This window comes from Tachyglossus aculeatus, chromosome 5 (assembly GCF_015852505.1).
Source record: "Tachyglossus aculeatus isolate mTacAcu1 chromosome 5, mTacAcu1.pri, whole genome shotgun sequence".
Taxonomy (NCBI): Eukaryota; Metazoa; Chordata; class Mammalia; order Monotremata; family Tachyglossidae; genus Tachyglossus; species Tachyglossus aculeatus.
The window spans coordinates 88872818-88893371 of NC_052070.1; the positions used below are offsets into that span (position 1 = coordinate 88872818).

The 20554-nt window shown below is 40.7% G+C and overlaps 1 protein-coding gene across 1 annotated transcript in view; it reads right to left on the bottom strand.

The window, feature by feature from the left end:
- Positions 1-2972: 2972 nt before the first annotated feature.
- The window catches only part of LOC119928831 (ADAM DEC1-like), a 65271-nt gene continuing 47689 nt past the window's right edge, over positions 2973-20554 (bottom strand). Inside the window, exons 6-16 of the mRNA XM_038747347.1 lie at positions 19460-19538; positions 18729-18805; positions 16885-17071; positions 16360-16422; positions 15813-15884; positions 14713-14882; positions 13867-13948; positions 11338-11468; positions 7864-8041; positions 6680-6763; positions 2973-4145 (exon numbers count right to left, since the gene is read on the bottom strand). Coding sequence (XP_038603275.1) covers positions 6695-6763; positions 7864-8041; positions 11338-11468; positions 13867-13948; positions 14713-14882; positions 15813-15884; positions 16360-16422; positions 16885-17071; positions 18729-18805; positions 19460-19538 — 1108 coding nt within the window. The 3' untranslated portion in view covers positions 2973-4145; positions 6680-6694. The remainder of the gene's footprint in view (positions 4146-6679; positions 6764-7863; positions 8042-11337; positions 11469-13866; positions 13949-14712; positions 14883-15812; positions 15885-16359; positions 16423-16884; positions 17072-18728; positions 18806-19459; positions 19539-20554) is intronic.

A 20554-nucleotide genomic window follows, 5' to 3' on the forward strand; every position in this document is an offset into this window, starting at 1 on the left:
GAATTTGTTGTATTGTACTCTCACAAGTGCTTAGTATAGTGCTGTGCACCTAGTAAGTGCTTAATAAATATAGTTGAATGAATGAATATTTATTGAGCACTTACTAGGTGCAGAGCACTGTACTAAGCGCTTGGGAGAGTACAATATAACGAAGTTGGTAGACATTCCCTGCCCACAGTGAGCTCACAGTCAAGAGGGGGAGTTTGATTATCATCCTCAGAAGTAATCTTGCTTCTCAATGAAGCACATTTCTCCTGGGCTAGAACTGCATACTAGCAGCTTGTAAATACTCTGCCCTGAACACTGGGCTAGTGAATTTATTTCTGATATATTTTTCAATGAATATAAAACAACTGCAGCTCTTCTGTAGCTAGTTTAGTTTGCCATGCCCATAATTTTAGTCTCAAGTCTCAAGTGACAATTATCCTTTGTTTCTCTCTAGCAGTTGGGTCAGAATAGCACAAAATACTGTAAACTCAGCTCTCAACTGTAAGCTCATTATAGGCGGGAAAGGTGTCTGCTAATTCTGTTATGTTGTACTCTCCCAAGAGCTTAGTATAGTGCTCAACATATAGCAAGTGCTTAATAAATACTACTGATTGATTTATCTAATGAACTCAACACCATTCTTTTGGTGTAGAAGAAGGGACGGAAGCAGCATGGTCTAGTAGAAAGAGCACAGGCATGAGAGTCAGAGGACCTGGGTTTTAATTTTAGCTCTGCCACTTGACTACTGAATTACCCTGGGCAAGTCACTTAGCTTCTCTGTGCCTCAGTTCCCTTATTCATTCATTCATTCAATCATATTTATTGAGTGCTTAGTGTGTGCAGAGCACTGTACTAAGCACTTGGGAAGTACAAGTTGGCATCTGTAAAATGGGATCCAATACCTGTTCTCCCTCCAACATAGACCGTGAGCCCCATGTGGGACCTGCTGATAATAATAATAATAATGATGATGGTATTTGTTAAGTGCTTACTATGTGCAAAGCACTGTTCTAAGCACTGGAAGGATACAAGGTGATCAGGTTGTCCCACGTGGGGCTCACAGTCTTAATCCCCATTTTACAGATGAGGTAACTGAGGCACAGAGAAGTTAAGTGACTTGCCCCAAGTCACACAGCTGACAATTGGCGGAGCCTGGTTTTGAACCCGTGACCTCTGACTCCAAAGCCCGGGCTCTTTCCACTGAGCCACGCTGCTGATCTTGTATGTACCCTAGCACTTAGTACAGTGCTTGGCACATGGTAAGTGCTTTACAAACACCACTATTATTATTATATTTATCTTCATGTTGTTTACAGTGAATGGAGATTCTTGGAGAGAAAGTAACTTGCCCAAGTGTTACCCATGGGGAGACTAGAAGTTGATAGTGGAGCTGGAATCAAAATCCACTTGCATTGATATATTGGTAAGGACAGGATATTATATTGCTGTCTATCTTTGAAGATGACCCTACTGAAGATGAGAGCTGTCCGTGAGTGTTGTTGAAAAGACCTATAGGTAACCAACGCTTCTTTCCACCTTGTTTGCACATAGCTTCTTGCTGCTGTAATGGGTTTGTACCATAAAGGTCTGTCTGTTCATCAGCCTGCTATTTGCTATTCCACTCCTGATCTTAACACAACATCTTCAAGAGCATCACCTTACTGAAAAGAAAGTCATGTTAGGCTCACTGAAATATTCTTTCATTGTTTTTTCCATTCTTGGAATCATAACATCCATTTGTTTGGGTGATTGAAAAAGTTTCCAGGGATGGTGGCAAAGCCTTAGGATTGCAGTGTTCAGCATCATCAACAGTATTTATTGAGTGCTTACTATATACAGAACACTGAACTAAGCTCTTGGGAAAATACAATACAACAGAGTTACCCAAGGTTGTGAATTACCACATAACGTGCCTGTTATTTGGATTAATAAGAACTGCAAATCAATCAAGTTTGTCTATTTCATCATGATCTATTTACAGAAATAACAATATGTAACATTTTGCTGCTACATTTAAAATTAATGTTCCTTCTGCCTCTTCATTCTCAATGTTTACAACAAAGATGAAGAAAAGGACACCCCTGATTTAACCCTTTCCAGTGAAGACAAGGTTAGGATGACATTGAAAGCTGTGAGACACAAATTCTCTCACTGACATTGTGACTTTTTTCAAGTCTCACTGGCTACATGGGCCCATTTTGTTTAATCAGGATGATACTACTTATCCTCTTTCAATAAAAAGCCCAGAAAATTCTCTACTAGAGACCAATGTTTGTCTGTTTAGAACCTCATTCAGCTTTCATTCTGCATATTGTTCCATTCATGTAGTTTCGATTTTGGATAGCAGTCCTGGTTACCTTTGGTTTTCTGTTGAGCTGTTGCAAAATTGGAATAAACCATGGATTCTATGGATTTGAAATTTTGCTTTTTGTCCACAGAAATTTTGTATTCCGAGTCTCCGATTTACATTTGTGTCTTCTTCCATGCTTTATAGTCCCCATAAATTGTACACCTGTTCAGGATCAGGAAACATGTCTTATTGTTCCTTTATGGCTCCCACAGGGTACAATGGACTGTAGTCAGTCACAACTTGATAAAGGTGTTTGAATTCATAGGATATGAAGAGATGTGAAGAGATTTGAGAATCAGCATGACCTAATGGGTAGAACACGGGCATGGGAGTCAGAGGACATGAATCCTAGTCCCAGCTCCACCACTTGTCTGCTTTGTGACTTTGGGTAAGTCACTTGACTTCTCTGGGCCTCGGTTACCTCAACTGTAAAATGGGAATCAAGACTGTGAGCCCCATGTGGGACGTGGACTGTGTCCAACCCAATTATCTTTTATCTACCTTAGCAATTAGAACAGTTCCTGGCACAGAGTAAGCACTTAACAAACACCACAATTATTGTTAATCATTATTAAAAAAGAAGATAGAAATAAAGAGCCATTGCATACACTACACAACCCGCTTTAAGGCTGATTCTTTAATATGGCTGTTTCTATAAATGGACATGACCAATGAAAGGAAAATGCACTTTCCAACAGAAGATGTGATCCTACAATTCACAGTAATTAAGATGTTTCCTTAAATTCAAAATTGGTTTATGTAACAGGAAAAAACTAACATCATTCCATGAGGTCAATTCCACTGATAAAAATACAGTTGGTTCACAGTGCAGAAAATCTTCAGAAGGCTAATACCTCTTTTTGTCCATTTGTTACCTGTTTTAATGTTGGCTTTCTACTACGTTCTGTGGATTTTCTTGCTGAAAACAAATATTCCATCCCTATATGCTTAAAAAATTAGTCATTGATTAAAATACTTAAATAGTTCATGTGTGATTTCTAATAAAAGGAATGTGTGGCTGAAACAGAGGTTAATTGTGGGAAAAACCCATCAATTTCAAGCATGCTTATCACTGATTAATGGTAAAATGAGAGAAGAATGTAAGTGTGTGTTTGTATACACCCATCTGGAAAACAGTCTAAAAGCTCATGTGCAAAGAATGCTTAAAGCATACGGAATCAAATCCGAAAGCACTTAGTGAAGGCTTACTTTGTGCAAAATCCAAGCAAAAATTGAATTTTCCTCTGAACACTGTTCTCCAAAAACCACTCCTCCCTGTAAATACATTATCTGGGTCTCAAAATAATGTATCTATGAAAGCATTATGAAATAATATTATTGCTGCAGTGGTTTGTGTCTGGATCTGAATAAAATGATAGGAGTTATTAATCCCATTTCCCTAATAAACTTCAGATCGAAGTGTCAATCTTTAGTTATGATCTTGAGGGGTGTTTGAAAACTAATGAAAATTCAAATTTTGTTCTTTTTTTTCTCTGGACAGTCTAATGAGAGACTTAAAGTTCCCAAGAGTTTGTCATTGAGGAATATAGACTAACTAGGTATGTGTATAGATATTTCTATAGTCATTGACTTGGTTCTTATAGGTGTCAGTGGCAGAACTGTGAAATCCATTCTATGATTTTTAGAGGATGTGGTTCTCTTGAGACTAACTGACTTAAAGAGTGAGTGAGAACTACTACAAATTCAACAAAACACAATGATGGAAAAAAAAATGAAGTTCTTCTTAGTTCCAAAACTTCTGATTCTTATCCCAACTCCGGTTACTGGACTGCTTCAGTTTTAACTCCTAAACAGGAATAAAATGGATGAAATAAGCCATTGTGATTATCACTGTAACAACAAGAGATATTTCTGGAGCCTAAGCGATTGAGCATAAGGTTGTTTTCAAGAGCATCTGTGTGCAGTCAGAAGTATGTGACACACAGGGGCAGAGGTTGAAACAACCACTCTTGGGGTGGATAACTATCTGGTTGCCTTACCCCTCTCCCAGATATATAACAATCCCTGCTACAAAACTAGAAGGAATCCTGTTCTATAATTCTCCTTAGTCAGTCAGTCAATCATATTTATTGAGCACTTACTGTGTGCAGAGCACTGTACTAAGCACTTGGGAGAATACAGTGTAACAATATAACAGACACATTCCCTGCCCACAACAAGCTTACATTTTACAGTAAGCTTACAAGATTACAGTGCCTTCGAAGTAAATCCTGTTTACTGTAGTTCTAAAATCATATCATTTTCTCAAATTGTTCTTGGTTATAATGAAGTTTTGAAATTGAATGAAATCTGAATCTTTATGCTTATTACTATTTCAGTTTCAGTGAACCATCCTTGCTGATGCCAAAATCCCCACCCTGCAAAACAATGGAGTGAGTAACCATCAGCAATACAACTGTTCCTCAGAGCCATTCTGAATCTATATCCTCTGCACCAACAGTAGTTTTTGACCCAGAAGGATTTCACAGTTGGGGATGTCAAGGAACAAAGGATTTAAAACCAATGTAATGGCTGCCTTCAGGTTTACTTGAAAATTAATAACAGAAGCAGTTGGCCACAAATGAAGTCTCTCCAACATTTGAGCAAATTCTGTAGCTAATTCACCAGCTATAAAACAACTCTTTATTAGATGTAGCAGTTCCCTTCAGTGAAGTTATAAGAACTGTCTGCAGACCTGCCCTCTATGTCTGCAGAGAACACGTGGTGAAACAGGTTCTGCCACCCAACTTCCACCCCTTGAAATTATGGGCAGTCTATCATGAAATGAGAGGACAAACTTGTTCCTTCCTTTTCACCTGGGAAGACACTGCTAACAAGATCCTGGAATCAATCAATGGCATTTATTGAGTGCTTACTGTGAACAAAGCACTATACTAAGACCTATACAAGGGAAGCAGTGTGTGGCCTAGGGGAAAGCAGCATGGGGCTGCAAATCAGAGAACCTGAGTTCTAATCTAATCTAATCTAATCTAACTGATAATATATCAGTTAGAGAAGCAGCGTGGCTCAGTGGAAAGAGCCCGGGCTTTGGAGTCAGAGGTCATGGGTTTGAATCCCGGCTCCACCAATTGTCAGCTGTGTGACTTTGGGCAAGTCACTTCACTTCTCTGTGCCTCAGTTACCTCATCTGTAAAATGGGGATTAAGACTGTGAACCACCCGTGGGACAACCTGATCACCTTGTAACCTCCCCAGCACTTAGAACAGTGCTTTGCACATAGTAAGCGCTTAATAAATGCTATTATTATTATTATTAATCCTTGCTCTGACACTTGCCAGTTGTCTGACCTTGAGTGAATCACTTAACTTCTCTAGGTCTCAGTATCCTCAACTGTAAAATGGGGATTCAATGCCTGTTCTCCATCTTACATAGACTGTGAGCCCCATGCGGGACAGGGACTGTGTTTGATCTGATTTGTTTTTATATACCCTACTGCTTAGAACAGTGCTTGACATATACTAAGCAGTGAACAAATACTATCAAAAAATGAATAGAGTTGGTAGACACAATCCCTGTCCACAAGGAGCTTATAAAGGAAAAGATTATCCTCTTCCATTTTCCCACTTAGGGCCAAAAGAAGCTCAGTTTGAAGAGAAGCAGCATGGCTTAGTGATTATCTGCTGTATGACATCGGACAAGTCTTTTAACTTCTCTGACCTCAATTACCTCATCTGTGAAATGGGATTAAGAATGTAAGGCCCATGTGGGACAGGGACTGTGTCCAACCTGATTAATTTGTACCTATACCAGCACTTGGAATGGTGCTTGGTTCATAGTGAGCACATAACAAGTACCCTAATAATAACAGTAATAACATTAAAAATTATTATTATTATTATTATGAGGGAACCATTCTTTGGTCCCTGATAAAATCACGGCAGATATAGGATACGGTCTCTGACTCTGTATCATACATATCAGTGCTGTAAACCAGCAGCTCTTCAACTCTTCTTTTCAACTCTTCAGGCTAAAGATTTGAGTGGCTTGCACTGAGAAGTGGGTGTGCTAGTGGATAGAGCATAGGCTTTGGAGTCAGAAAGACCTCAGTTCTAATCCTGGCTCTGCCACTTCTCTGCTGTGTGACCTTGGGCAAGTCATTTCTCTGTGCCTCAGTTTACTACCCCTGTAAAATGAGGATTAATACTGTGAGCCCCATGTGGTACATGGATTAGTTTGTATCTACATCAGCACTTAATGTAGTGCCTACCACATAGTAAGCGCTTAACAAATACCATTAAAAAATTGTTCAGAGCCTCATTGCTTTATCCACCAGAAACAGTTAAAATACAGAAAGGTTTAAAAACGAGAAAGAAGTCTTACTTGTCACGAATCCCATTATGCCTTACATGAAGCCTGAGATTTAAGTTTGCACGTCTTCGCCTCACAGCAAGGGTTAGAACATCCCTTAAGAAAATACACACAATCAGAAGATGTCCACTGGAAGTAGATTGATTTTCTCACAGCAGCAGAATGCGCTTTAAGAACCCCCTTAGCCCAGGCCTGGGGATGTCAACTCAGAGGGTCTGCCACACACCACCCACCCCCTCAATAGAGGCTCCATACTCTGAAACCAGGGCTGATGCACAGCTTCAGGCTGCAGCAGGTACCTAGTGTCCTTTCCAAGAAGGGAAGAGGGAGGGGTTTCCCCAACCACCCCATCCATTCTCTGTTTCCAGGGCAGCTGGCCAACTCACTCAGCCTGCCAAATCCTGCTAGAGACAATTTACTTTGGAAATTGAAATTGCTTCCGTCATTGGAAAGTGAATGTGCATGGTTCTAATTTTCAAAGCAAAGACCAAAGAGGTTGTTTAAGATTTATCTGTGATCCATTCACAAACCTTTCTCTTTTGTAGGGTTTTTTTTTAATTTCTCTTTTCTCTGCTCTTCAAGCTAGTCACTAAATACATATGGAGTCCCCACCAGGTGTTCATTACAGGATTGGATACTCCTCTTTCTCCTGAGTAAAATTTTGGGAAAGGTAAGTAAGCATCCACAGAGACTTTCAGACCTCTAACACCTGTTCCATCTTGTTTTTGTTTGAAGGTTTGAAACCTCTGCAGGCCTGAAGAAGCTCACTGTAAAATTTCTTCCAGTCCAATGCATTGGATACCCAAAAATTGCTGCTGGGAAATGGGCAAACTGTGCTACTTCTGCTTCTAGCCAGATTTAATAGTTAAGACTTTTTCTAACTAGACATTGCTGGTAGGAGACTCATGGAGGGTAACCTTGCCAGACTCTCATTCTCTGGGCTCAGTTCACTGAATCACTCTCTTATTCACAGGGGACTTGTTCTATTCACAACTGGGACTTAAATGTGAGGTTTCTAGTGTTATCTTACTTGAAGGAATAGCTGGACAAAATCAAATTACAAAACCAGAAGGTTGTACTGTGTCAATAGGAAGTTATCCTATAGCCTTGTGGTTCAGTAAATAAGCTGTCCTTGTGTGTTCACCTCTGCATAGGAACTGAACTTATAAAACCAAGTAAAAATAGGTGGGAAATACCTCAGGGGCTCCACAGTCACAGTCTTCTCCTCTCTCCAATATGCCGTTCCCACAGATTGGGTTTGTAATTATACTTTCAGGTGCTGGAACATTGAGGAGGCATTTCGGTTTATTACTCAGAAGGAATTTCTCAAAATGACTGCGGCAGGATGGGCTGAAATCCTTGGGAAACTTGGAGCTGTGAAGAGACAGAATTAAGGGAAGTAGAACAACGTTAATGTCCATCTCATAGAATCTGGGAAAAATATATGATCCATTTCTAAAAACCTTTCAGAAAGCCCCATCTAAGCTATAAGCTCGTTGTGGGCAAGGAACATGTCCACCAACTCTGTTACATTGTTCTCTCCCAAGCACTTCATTCAGTGCTCTGCAAACACTAAATGCTTAATAAATATGATTGATTGATTGGTTGAAAGCCCCAGAGATTTGTATTGCCTTTGGAGTCTGCCTGCGAGCACAAATTCTTAAGCATGCAGAGAAGGAATAAGCGGGGCACCACACAAGTAGAGTTGCAAGTGATTTAAGCCAATAGGGTTTAAAAGAGAATTGGAATTTATCCTGTATGAATATGTAGAGCTCTTTGACACTGGCTCACCATCTCTTGCTCTACTGTTCATTTCCTTCTCTTTAGATATCAGCTTGGCATTGTGGTCATTTATTTCTAAACACTTTATAAGATTCAATCAATCAATCAATCATATTTATTGAGCACTTACTGTGTGCAGAGCACTGTGCTAAGTGCTTGGGAAGTACAAGTTGGCAACATATAGAGATGGTCCCTACCCAACAGTGGGCTCACAGTCTAGAAGGGGAAGACAGAGAACCAAACAAAACATATTAACAAAATAAAATAAATAGAATAGATACATACAAGTAAAATTCTGTTAAAAGATCTGAAAATTCCCAGAGGTGTGAAGGAGACCTCTAGGCATCTTCCCTGTGATCTTGGGCCCAATCACCAAATGCCCCCCTAAACAGTTAGCACCTTTTTCCCTGTTCACTGCTGGCCCCTTCTCAGGGCATTTGCTCCTTCCTTAAATGTGGTGCACTTAAGGAAGCCACTTTAGCCAGGTTCCAGCAAAATTCGCTCTCCATCTCCTAAAAAGTGGTCCAGGAGGATTTTTGTACAGCTGAAAAGGTTCCAGATCCAAATTTAAAATGATCAACAACTTTAAAACTGCTTCACCCACCTTTTCCCATACGCTTAGTCTTCTGAGTTTCCCACACCAATGGTAGTGTGTCCTTCAAATACAAAGGACCATTATGGATATATATTTACATATGTGTAGGGACTACTATATTGTGTATTTGCATATACATATAGTTGTGATGGCAGCATGTCTTTCAGGTCTGCCCTTAGCAACTGACTCCAAGTTTTCAGCCCATATGATTTCTTCCAACCATTTACTCTGTAATGCAATCATGCACCTACACATCCCTCAGACCCTACACAGCCAACATTTAGCACATAGACCTTAAACTCACCCTTCACACAGCCAGCTTATACACTCCATATAGCCTGCACTTGGATTCCCCCTGCTCCAGGAAGCCCAGGTCTAATAAGGATCAGGTCAAGGGGATGCAGCCTGGAGTCTGGAGTCCAGGATTGCTTCAGGCCAGTCCCCTGGGCACTATTTCAATCCTGGAGAGTTGCACTAGGGACCCGGTGACATTTGAAAACTCCCAACTCTTTATCGTGCCTCTATCAGATGTGTGCTTCCTGAAACAGGTAGGTCTGTGGCTATTTCTATGTGCATGTGTGCATGTGTGCATGCACTTCTAATGTGTGGTTGACTTAGTCTTCTGCCCAAATCTCTGCTCAAAGTCTCTTCCCACATGTGCAGGGCCCATTTGGCTATGCCCACCTCAAACTTGTGTCAGGCCTATTTGGCTTCATCTTCTAAATGTCTCATTCACACTCCCCTCTCCTGCTGGAAGCAGCAGCTCCAGCTTTTGTGCACTAGATCTTAGACCAGCCCTGCCAACCCCATTTCACTGACACCTTTTCTCTCTCTCCTCTGACTTAGTACTCCATCTCTATCTGCTGTCAGTTTCCTTACATGGGCAGCAGGTAACATTTTTTTAGAAAAGCAGCATGGCTCAGTGGAAAAAGCACGGGCTTTGGAGTCAGAGGTCAGAGGTTCAAGTCCTGGTTCTTCCAATTGTCAGCTGTGTGACTTTGGGCAAATCACTTAACTTCTCCTTACCTCAGTTACCTCATCTGTAAAATGGGGATTAAGACTGTGAGCCCCCCATGGGACAACCTGATCACCTTGTAACCTCCCCAGCAGTTAGAACAGTGCTTTGCGTTTAATAAATGTCATTATTATTATTATTATTATGGATGGGCAACATTTTTGTTCCAATTTTGAATGTGACTCTAAACACCCTGACTCCCAAGTGATTTAAAATCTGCCACCAGAGGGGCATCTAAGACCCACATTTCTCTGACTACAAACTCTTTTTGGCACAGCCAACTTTAGATGCTAAGCAACTGAAGCATTTGCCTCAGGACATACCAACAGGGGGTAGGTTAGTAGTGGCAGTTAAGCATTTTAAAGTCTTTGCCTGTCTAAAATGGCTCAAGGACCTGTGAGGGGAACATCATGGCTCTGGAGCAAGAAGGTCGGGATTTCCTCATTGAGGAATTCTCTAGAATGGGGGATTCCAGTGAATACAGCCAAACATAAGGATGTCATTCAGAATACCACATGTGCATTAAGCATAATGGAATAACATACAGCACACTGCATGGACTCACAACATGACAATTATATATAAATCACTGGATAAACAGCAACCTAACTTTATGACATTTGGTCACATTGGGTTCACAGTCAAAATAACATAATGCTACTGGGCAGAACGGAAGGGACAGAAAAAATTTCCCTGTCTCAAATCTGCCAAATGCCTGAAACCAGTTCGACTTGTTTGGTATCAAAACCTGAAACATTTCTGACCTTCTAAGACATTCAAGTGTGATTTGGGGGATAATACTTAAAATCTATTTTACTATATAGAGGCGGAGCTGAGTTACCCACTAACGCAAATATTCCCCAGAAATCAAATAGTTCTGAAATTCACTGAAAGAAACTCAGAAAAATGCCAGGAGACTGGTCAGGACTCTTCTACCATAAGAAATCAAAATGGCAGTCACCTGCTGCAAGACATATTTTGGGAAATGGAGGGCACAATACAGCAACTCTGTGAAGAGTTTGTTCAAGTCTATCTTCTGCCTTTCAAGAAACAATGTTTGAGTCAAGTATCCAACCTGACAAACCTTATCTACCCAGCGCTTAGTACAGTGTCTGACACATTGTAAGAGCTCAACAAATAACAGAAAAAAGAAAATTGAAACCTCTGACCATAGAATTCAGCAGAATAAAAGAAATATTTGCCATAATTAGGATATATGCAACACATCCAAGCCTTTCATTCTAAGATCGGTTTCCTTGTAAAATGACAGAGACTCACCTCAGGTATTGGTTCATCGCACAGCTCCCAGAGGGACATTTGGTGGTATGTGGAAGATCAGGCATTCCAAGGACATGTCCCAACTCATGTGACATTATTCCCACCAGTGAAAATTTACCTTTTCTAAGAGCCTAACCAAAAAAAAGGATACAATTATTAGGTCTCATGATGAGGAGCAGTGTGCCCTATTGGAAAGGGCATGAATCTAGGAGTCAGAGGGCCTGGCTTCTAATTCTAATTCTGTCTCTTTTGCATGCTTACTGTGTGACCTTGGGCAAATAGCTTAACTTCTCTGTGCCTTGTCTCCCTCATCTGTAAAATGAGCATTCAAAACCTGTTCTCCCTCCCATTTGAATCGTGACAAGGACTCTGTCTGACTTAATTAATCTTGCACCTTCCCCAGAGCTTAGAACAGTGGTTGATATATAGTAAGCACTTTGATAATAAATATTATTATTTTATTTTACATGCAGCCATGACAAAAGATCTAGTTTCCAGGGTTGGGGGCTGGTTGTCCCGAATTCTTCTCCTGTCTCTGCTAACACTATGTCCCTTTTACAGCTCACTTTCCCAGAAATTCAGGGTGGGGAACTAAGCTAGCCTTCCCATCTACTCTGGTTTCAAGGTGTCAGCAGGTAGGATGACTTCTGAATACTATTATGCTTAAGGAGATAGACACCAAGTGGAGGAAATGCTTTGTGGTTGTTTTACTGATACGTTTCTCAAAGGTACTGTTTTATAAGAACTAGGACTATGAGTATAACCTTGATTTATTAAAAAAAACTAAAAAAACCCTAGCAATTCCTTTAAGAATTATCATATCCAAAAGCCTCATTGAATGATGGCAGCGGCAGATGTGGGTGTTGGGAGGCTTTGGCAGGGGTATCAGGAGCAGTGGTTTATTAAGTATCAGGAGCTGTGGTTTATTATTATTATTATTATTATTAATAATAATAATAATAATAATAATAATAATAATAATTGTGGTGTTTGTTAAGTGCTTACTATATGTCAAGCTCTGTTCTAAGCTCTGGGGTAGATGCAAGGTAATCAGATTGGACGCAGTCCTTATCCCACATGGGGTTCACAGTCTTAATCTCCATTTTACAGAGAGATAACTGAGGCACAGAGAAGTAAAGTGACTTGCTCAAGGTCACATAGCAGAGCCAGATTAGAACCCATGTCCTCTCACTCCCGGGTCCATGCTCTTTCCACTAGACTACCCTGAGGGGCAGCAACTGCAGCATGATCAGCAGAAAAAATGAACATCAGGAGTCAGTTCAGGGTAGCTGAGGGGAAGAGAGGAGAGAAACCCAAATGTCTCTCCAGCCCTTCTACGACTCCAGTGAGAAAACACATGTTGACTAGCCAGAAACTCCTTCAAGTGCAGCCAACATCCTGGCTGGGTTAACAGAGTTGACCACTCAGTTCAAAATACACCTGCCAGGAGGAATCTTCCTTTGAAATTGTAGAACCAGGTGAAATTAAGCAAAACTATCCCTCGTGTTGATCATGTCATCCCGTTCAAATCCAGTGTTAAGCTGCACATGGTTAGGAATGAATACTTCAACATATTTAAGAATTTATCAAACTAATTTATGCAGAACGCTTTATGAATTAAATATTACAAGGTCTAAAAGGGTAAGATGTGCTTTTAGCATAATTAAAAAATAAGTATTTGCACAAAAAGACTGGTAGCAGAAATAATAGTAACTCTCTTAGTACAGTGCTTTGCACATGGTAAGCGCTCAGTAAATATGATTGAAAGAATGAATTACAGCAGGTACATTAAAAAGTTGCCCCAGGTCTCAAGATAAAGGACACTACCTTCTCTTAGTGTATCATTCGTAGGTGCCCTTAACCAGCATTCATCAGAATCATTTTTCCTTCTAGTTTTCTAGCACTTAGCTTTGAAACATTTATCCTCATATTTTTAGAGACAGCAGGGCTACCTACCCCCTCATTAATTATTCTTAAGAAAAACAAGGAGACACACCACATAGAGTTTGTGAGGAATGAAAAATATCGAGACTTTGGGTTTCTTCTGGCTTGGGATCATGTCTGTCAACTGTATCATACTATACCCTCTGCCAAATGCGTAGTACAGCTTAGTACAGGAATTGGCCAATAAATATCATTGATTGATTTATTCATTGATTTGGGACAATGGCCTCACAAGAGCAGGATTCCTGCTGGCCACAGAGGTCCAGAGATAGAAAACAAGGTATGTGAAGAGTTTCCACACTATGTCTTGCTCTTGCAATTCCTGCTTCCTTCCCCTACCTCATTCTTTAATCTTGGAACACCCACCTCTAGGATAACAGGATAAGCACAGTGAGAGGGACAGTGGTGGAGCCTGAGGTTGGATATATATATATATATATATATATATATATATATATATATATATATATATATATATATATATTGGCTACCTCTACATTATTAACCCTAGTCCTTCAGTAGCAACCCAACACTTGGATAAAGGTGGCAAATTAAAGAACCACTGTGATTCAAAGCTCTACAAACCTCGATGATGGAGACAGAAGTTGGTAAGCATATTGAATTTGAGGCCGCTGCTCCCATTAGCCGCTGGTTGAAGGGGAGTCCACTGTATAAAAGCATATATAGAGATTTAACTATCTAGGATTCTTGGATTATTTGTTTTAAACCAAGAGATCATCCTAAATGTACCCTGCTGGCATTACTTTTATTGCCAGGGACTTGGGCAAAGGAGGTCTCTTTATTTTGGGATGGCATAAGCCCTGCCTGAAGGCAAGAGAATGAGTTAAATGATCTCTTTGAGTCTCTTCTAGAACTCTGATTCTATAACTTTTTCCCTCCTTACCACAGTAACCCAGCATTCCCTTCAGTGCCATCCAACCTGAAAAGTGTCACTATGGCCTGGTATGGAAGATATCAGAATGGCTTATCTAGTGAGAGAAGACTTCAGAGAAGAAGACCTCAGAGAATCACCACTAGCCCCTCCCTGCCCAGACTTTGGAGCACAGAAATATAAGCCAAGTGGATACCAAAAAAGAAATCCTCAACGTGGCCTTCCTCCATAGCGGGTAGAGGTCCTTTGTGTTGAACCAACTGCTATGCTGAAGAAAACCTCACTACTAATACTTCTCTGGAAAAGGTACACCACTTTATACTTTCCCCCAACATCTTAGGTTATCGCATATGGGCAAGGAATGTGCCTGCTAATTCTGTTGTATTGTACTCTCCCAAGCACTTAGTACAGTGCTCTGCACATAGTAAGGGCTCAATAAATACCATTGATTGATTGATTTATCTACTCTAATTTCTGAGGAACTTCTCTGCCCCACTGTTATGCCCTAGGAGTTTCACCACAGGGGGACTGGCACTTACGTCAGAAACTGAGCATGGTCATGTGCCTTTCTTTTCAACAGGTCTCTGCGACACCAATCCAGAAAGTTTGCAAAAAGCTCTCCTGAATTTTGGACCACTTTGATTTTATCTGCATCATTCCAGATTTCAAAACCCGTCAAGGCCACATGGACCTTGATGGTGTTATAAATCTGTAGAAAAGATAGTTTTCATGATGAAAAAATTGCAGGTGTAAGTATTTTTCTTCAGCATTTTCACGGTCACAGTAAGTGATGCCAAGGCTGAAGTGTTTCAAAGCTATGCCGATTCCCACCAGACCAACGGCTTTAATTCACAAGTAGAGAAGCTCTGCGTCCCAATAATGATGGCATTTGTTAAGCACTTACTATGTACAAAGCACTGTTCTAAGCACTGGCACTGTTCTAAGCCCATAGACGTGATTACAACCCCTCTGGAGAATGGGTCATTACAATATGTAGCTCATTTATTAAACCGATATCCTGCTCCAGAGATCACTTTGGAAGAGCAAGTGGAATTTTCATAGTTAGAACTGAGGGTGGAATCAGCTTTTCTGCATTCTGCTTATCTCTAATGCCTTGGGGATTCGCTGAACTTTCTTATATCTCAGTTTCCCCAGATGCCCTGTTTGTAATTTGCCTCTATGAATTTGCAAAGCATGCATGCTGCTATGCAGAACACAAAATTAAGTAAGTTTTCTGGGAACACGGTAAATTTCATCTGTCAAAAATATTCACTTGCTCATAGACAAGATGCTGAGTAGGAAGTCATATTTTAAAGATTGGATTTTTAAAAGAAAAAGGTTTTGCTTAGCTATGTTTGTTTTAACATTTTATTACTGTGCTTTAGGGACTATTGCGGCACAAGAAAATAAACTCTCTAGGGGATGGAAATTATTATTTGAAGGTGCCTTTAGTGAAGGGAGGAAAGACAGGAACACTGAGTAATTCAACGCAGACAATTTGTCTCTGATAAGCGTTCATTCTTTTTCCTCAATAATTTTTCTTTCAGCCATTTGAAGTTCCTTCCTCTCTTATCTGTAAACTTAAAAAATTTCCAGGGTGCTGTGTGGAAGGCATTTACTCAGGTAATGCTTATCTTACCACATTGAGTAGGTTCATCACATCAAAAATCAAGGTTCTTATCACGGTCTGATTCTCCTTGTGACTTTTATACTGAAAATAGGAAATGTAAACCAGAATTAAAGTGGCACTCAAACTGTAAATGGTAATGAGAGAAAGACATCACGCATTCCAAAACACATCTAGGTTGGGGAAAGGTGGCATTTATCGCAGAGAAAAAACACACACTGAAAAGTGAGAGAATGCAAATCTTAACTCCATGAATTCTGGAGGTAGTCAAATACAATAACCATTTTGTAAAGAGCCTTATTATGAGACCTGATTTCACAGCTTTCTGGGCTCTGGAGAGGGCCAAGCAATGAAATATCTTCCAGCATTTACTGGTTAAAAGTAGAGAAAGCAATTCTGAGTGGGAGCTCTTGGCACCTAAAGAAAACATTCAGAATTTTTAGCATGATTTTCTTTCCAATGACAGTTCAAAATGACATGTTATTTGTTCCCTGTAGAGAATGACAAATTTCCTTGTCTATACCTAGTCAAGAGGAAATGCATCTGCATTCATACTTACGAAGGCATTATCCAAGACCAAGTACAATTCAATGAATTTCTCAGATTGAAGAAAGGCTTGTTCCTTTACAAAAGATGAAAAGAATAAGTTAATATTTAAGACTTCCTCCACCGTGCAGATTAGGAAACAACATTCCTCAAAAGGGTCAGAGAGCAAGAGAGTTTGAGGCCTGGGAACAGGAAGCAATATCATGCTACTCAGCAGCAAAATCTGATAGGAATCTGATGGTCTATCTGCCTGCTATAAATCACTTCGTGGAGTGCCAATCCACTCCCTCAGACACATCAGGGTCGGGCTTGGATTCTGCCAGCTTTCAACTCCGGATTGATGAAGTTTTTGATCAGACTGGGGACGCTAAACTGCTTCTCATTTGATTCCTCATGAAAATGGGATCACAGACTAGAGGCAGCATTTGGTCTTTATAAAATGTGAGGACAATGATCAGGGTCAAACCAACGTTTTTGGTTTCAATGTCTCAAGGAAATGCTAAGGGGAAAAAAAGCAAGTTGAGAAAGTATCACTCACCTCTTGACTTTTCACTGCTCTGGGGGTTCGGATGAGGTCATTTTTACTGCCTGAATGCTTCATCCCACAGCTCCTCTTAGCTCTGTTAAGCTCTTTGTGTTCATATTTGTAGACAGCATGTTCCTCTTGATCTGTTAGCTTCAGGGGCTCAATAAGGTAGCTCTGATCATAATGCTTAAAGTATCCCCTGCAAAATATGATGTAAGCTGTCCTCCAAAAATGGCTTTTTAATCTTCAATTGGAACAGCACCCATTTCTCCAGAGTTCTTTCACACTAGTTTGACCCTCACAATAGCCTTGTGAGGTAAAGGCACATTTTGTTAAAGACAAGGAAACTGAGGTCTTGAAGGGGTAAGTGCCTGGCCACAATTAGATTAAGAACTAGGTTCAACTCCTAACTCCATGTTCTTCCCAGTAGACTGTGCTGCTTTTTATTCTGGTCTCATAATAATAATGATATTTGGCATTCATTGAACACTTTCAATGCTTAGAACAGTGCTTTGCACATAGTAAATGCTTAATAAATGCCATCATTATTATTTCAATGTACTGTAGTGCTGAGATAGATTGGTCACAGACCCTGTCACACATGAAGTTCACAATCTATCTTATCCCTATTTTTATAAGAGGAAACTGAAATCCTGTGAGGAAAGTGATTCACCCAAGGTCACCACACAGCAGTTCAATGACAGAGCTAGGCCTAGAACTCAGGTCTCTTGATTCCCAATCTGTACTTTTTCCAAGCTGCCTTCTAAGCTTATTTTATTTTAGGTGGGTTTGTCTCCACCAATAACACTGGACAGAGGAATGTAGAGTTTAGCTAAATCCCAAATGCATATCTACCTTAATGATGTGCCAAGCTAGGGAAAAAGAAAAGGTTGCCTTCAGGGAATGTGTCTGTTACATTTTTGTGATGTAATCTCCCAAGTGTTTAGTACAGTGCTTTGCACATGGTAACCATTAAATAAATATGAATTGATTGACTCCTCTGATTTACTAAGCACTGGAAAGTAGTGATCAATCAATCATTAGCATTTATGGAGTGCATATTATGTACAGAGCTCTGTCCTAAGATTTTAATAGAGGACATGTTCAATGTCCTCAAGGAGTCCTAGGGTGGGAAAGAGATAGTAAAATAAATTACATATAGGAGGAAGTAATACATTTATAAGATATATATTTAGGTGGCATAGGAAGGGCTGAAATGGCAGTGAGGGAGGATAAAGTGGAGAGATTGGAAATGAATCAGGAAAGCCTCCTGGAGATGAGATTTCCAAAGGGCTTTGAAGATTGAAAGAGCTGTGGTCTGTCAGATATTAAGGTGGAGGGAGTTCAGGACATGAAGTGTGTGAACTAGAGATCAACTACAGGAGAGAAGAGAATGAGGCACGATGAGGTTAGTTTAAGAACAGCGGACAAGTCGGGATGCAGTAGAAGAAAGGAGTGTTTAAGCAAGAGGGAAAGAGGTGATTAAGTGATTTAAAGTCAATAGTCAGGATTTTCTGCTTGATGGGGAGAGGAATGGACAACCATTGGAGGTTTTTGAGGATTAGAGAGGTAGACCAAGAACATTCTAGAAAATTAATCCAGGCAGCAGAGTGAAATATGAACAAAGACTCTCATTTAATAGGGCACATCTTAAATAGCCACGATATATGACCATAACCTGACAAATCATTCTAACCAAAGGCAGTTGGAATGAGGAGACTCAATTGAAAATTGGCTTTTGAGTCATCTTATTTCTTTTCATGGAATCCTCTGACAGTCTAGAGTTGGTGGTGTTGCTATTCACTCTCACTAAACATCAGCCCCCGTCATAAAATGGAAGGCTTCCCAGGACTCACCTCAAACCATCACATGTACTGATGCTGGCAGCAGAATCCTTTTCATTTATGATATGCCCTTGGTAGTAACAGTGCTCCTGGAAAGGAGAAAAATAATGGTTTACTCTTCTAGAGTTGTTCAGGTTGTTAGCTTTTCTTTGAGAAACTCTTATCTGGGCAGGGAAAGTCACCCCACATGGTCAGGATGTTATTCAGCCTGTGAACCCCATCTCGCTCCACACCTAAGGGGAAATGTGTACCTCAGAAGGTGTCTGAACTTTACGCAAAATGGAAGAGGGAATGGGGCCTCCAAGAGGAGGTCCATAAATCGGGCCATGGACGCCCTCCAAGAGCAAACAGCAGGAGGCAGGTGTGGCAGAGTAAGGGGAGGGCAGTTGGCATTGCTGGCTTCTCGTGCACTGACATTCACTGCCGCCATACCCCCCCACCGCACCCCCACCCCACCCCACAACCACTGCCCTGGATGAAAACAGAACTTGAAAGAGTTACTCCTGCTGATTTTTCAGGTGGCAAGGTGAGACCTCAAAATCAAAGCAGACCTAAAAATCAGAGAACACAGTCATCTTATTGGAGTCTGACTCAAAGTTCCTCAGTAAGTTCCTATCACGTGTACAGTAATTACTTCCTGATGAGATCATTTGTCCTTGAGAATTCTCTAGTGTCTCATTGTGGCCTAAGTAACACTGCATTGGTGCTCTAGGAAGGATCCAGTGGGACCTTTCATATTCTACCTTGAGCTGAGGACTTGTGGTGATCCTCTCCCCAGTAGACGAGTAAAGTGTTTCAGTGTAGTCTGGGGATAAGAGATTCCTAGAAGAAATACAAAGGAGATGTTGCTCATTATCAGAGATGAAGGTTGTACATAATGATGGGTCTGAGTATGCAGGGCAATGTTAACTATAACAACCATGAAGATGGGTAGCCAAGACATTCCCCCCAAGCATCCTGATGCCCTTGTGGGAGTCAGAATCCTGGGCTGGATGGGTCATTGAGCTGACACAAACTTGTACTTATGCTCGTAACAAGAATGATATTTTGAATATGCCTGCATTTTTTTTTCCTAAGTGCTTTCACATATTATTTTTTAATGGCATTTGTTAAGTGTTTACTACATACCATCATCATCATCATCATCATCATCAATCGTATTTATTGAGCGCTTACTATGTGCAGAGCACTGTACTAAGCGCTTGGGAAGTACAAATTGGCAACATATAGAGACAGTCCCTACCCAACAGTGGGCTCACAGTCTAAAAGGGGGAGACAGAGAACAAAACCAAACATACTAACAAAATAAAATAAATAGAACAGATATGTACAAATAAAATAAATAAAGTAATAAATATGTACAAACATATATACATATATACAGGTGCTGTGGGGAAGGGAAGGAGGTAAGATGGGGGGATGGAGATGGGGACGAGGGGGAGAGGAAGGAAGGGGCTCAGTCTGGGAAGGCCTCCTGGAGGAGGTGAGCTCTCAGCAGGGCCTTGAAGGGAGGGAGGAAGAGCTAGCTTGGCGGATGGGCAGAGGGAGGGCATTCCAGGCCCGGGGGATGATGTGGACCGGGGGTCAATGGCGGGATACCAGGCACTGTTCTAAGTGCTGGGGTAGATACAAAGTAAACAGGTTGGACACAGTCCATGTCCCACATGGGGCTCACAGTCTTAATCACTATTTTACAGATGAGGGAACTGAGGTGCAGAGAAGTGAAGTAACTTGGCCAAGGTCACACAGCAGACACGAGGCAGAGACAGGATTAGATCCAAATGCTTCTGACACCTAGGCCCATGCTCTATCGACTAGGCCATGCTGCTACTCAGTTC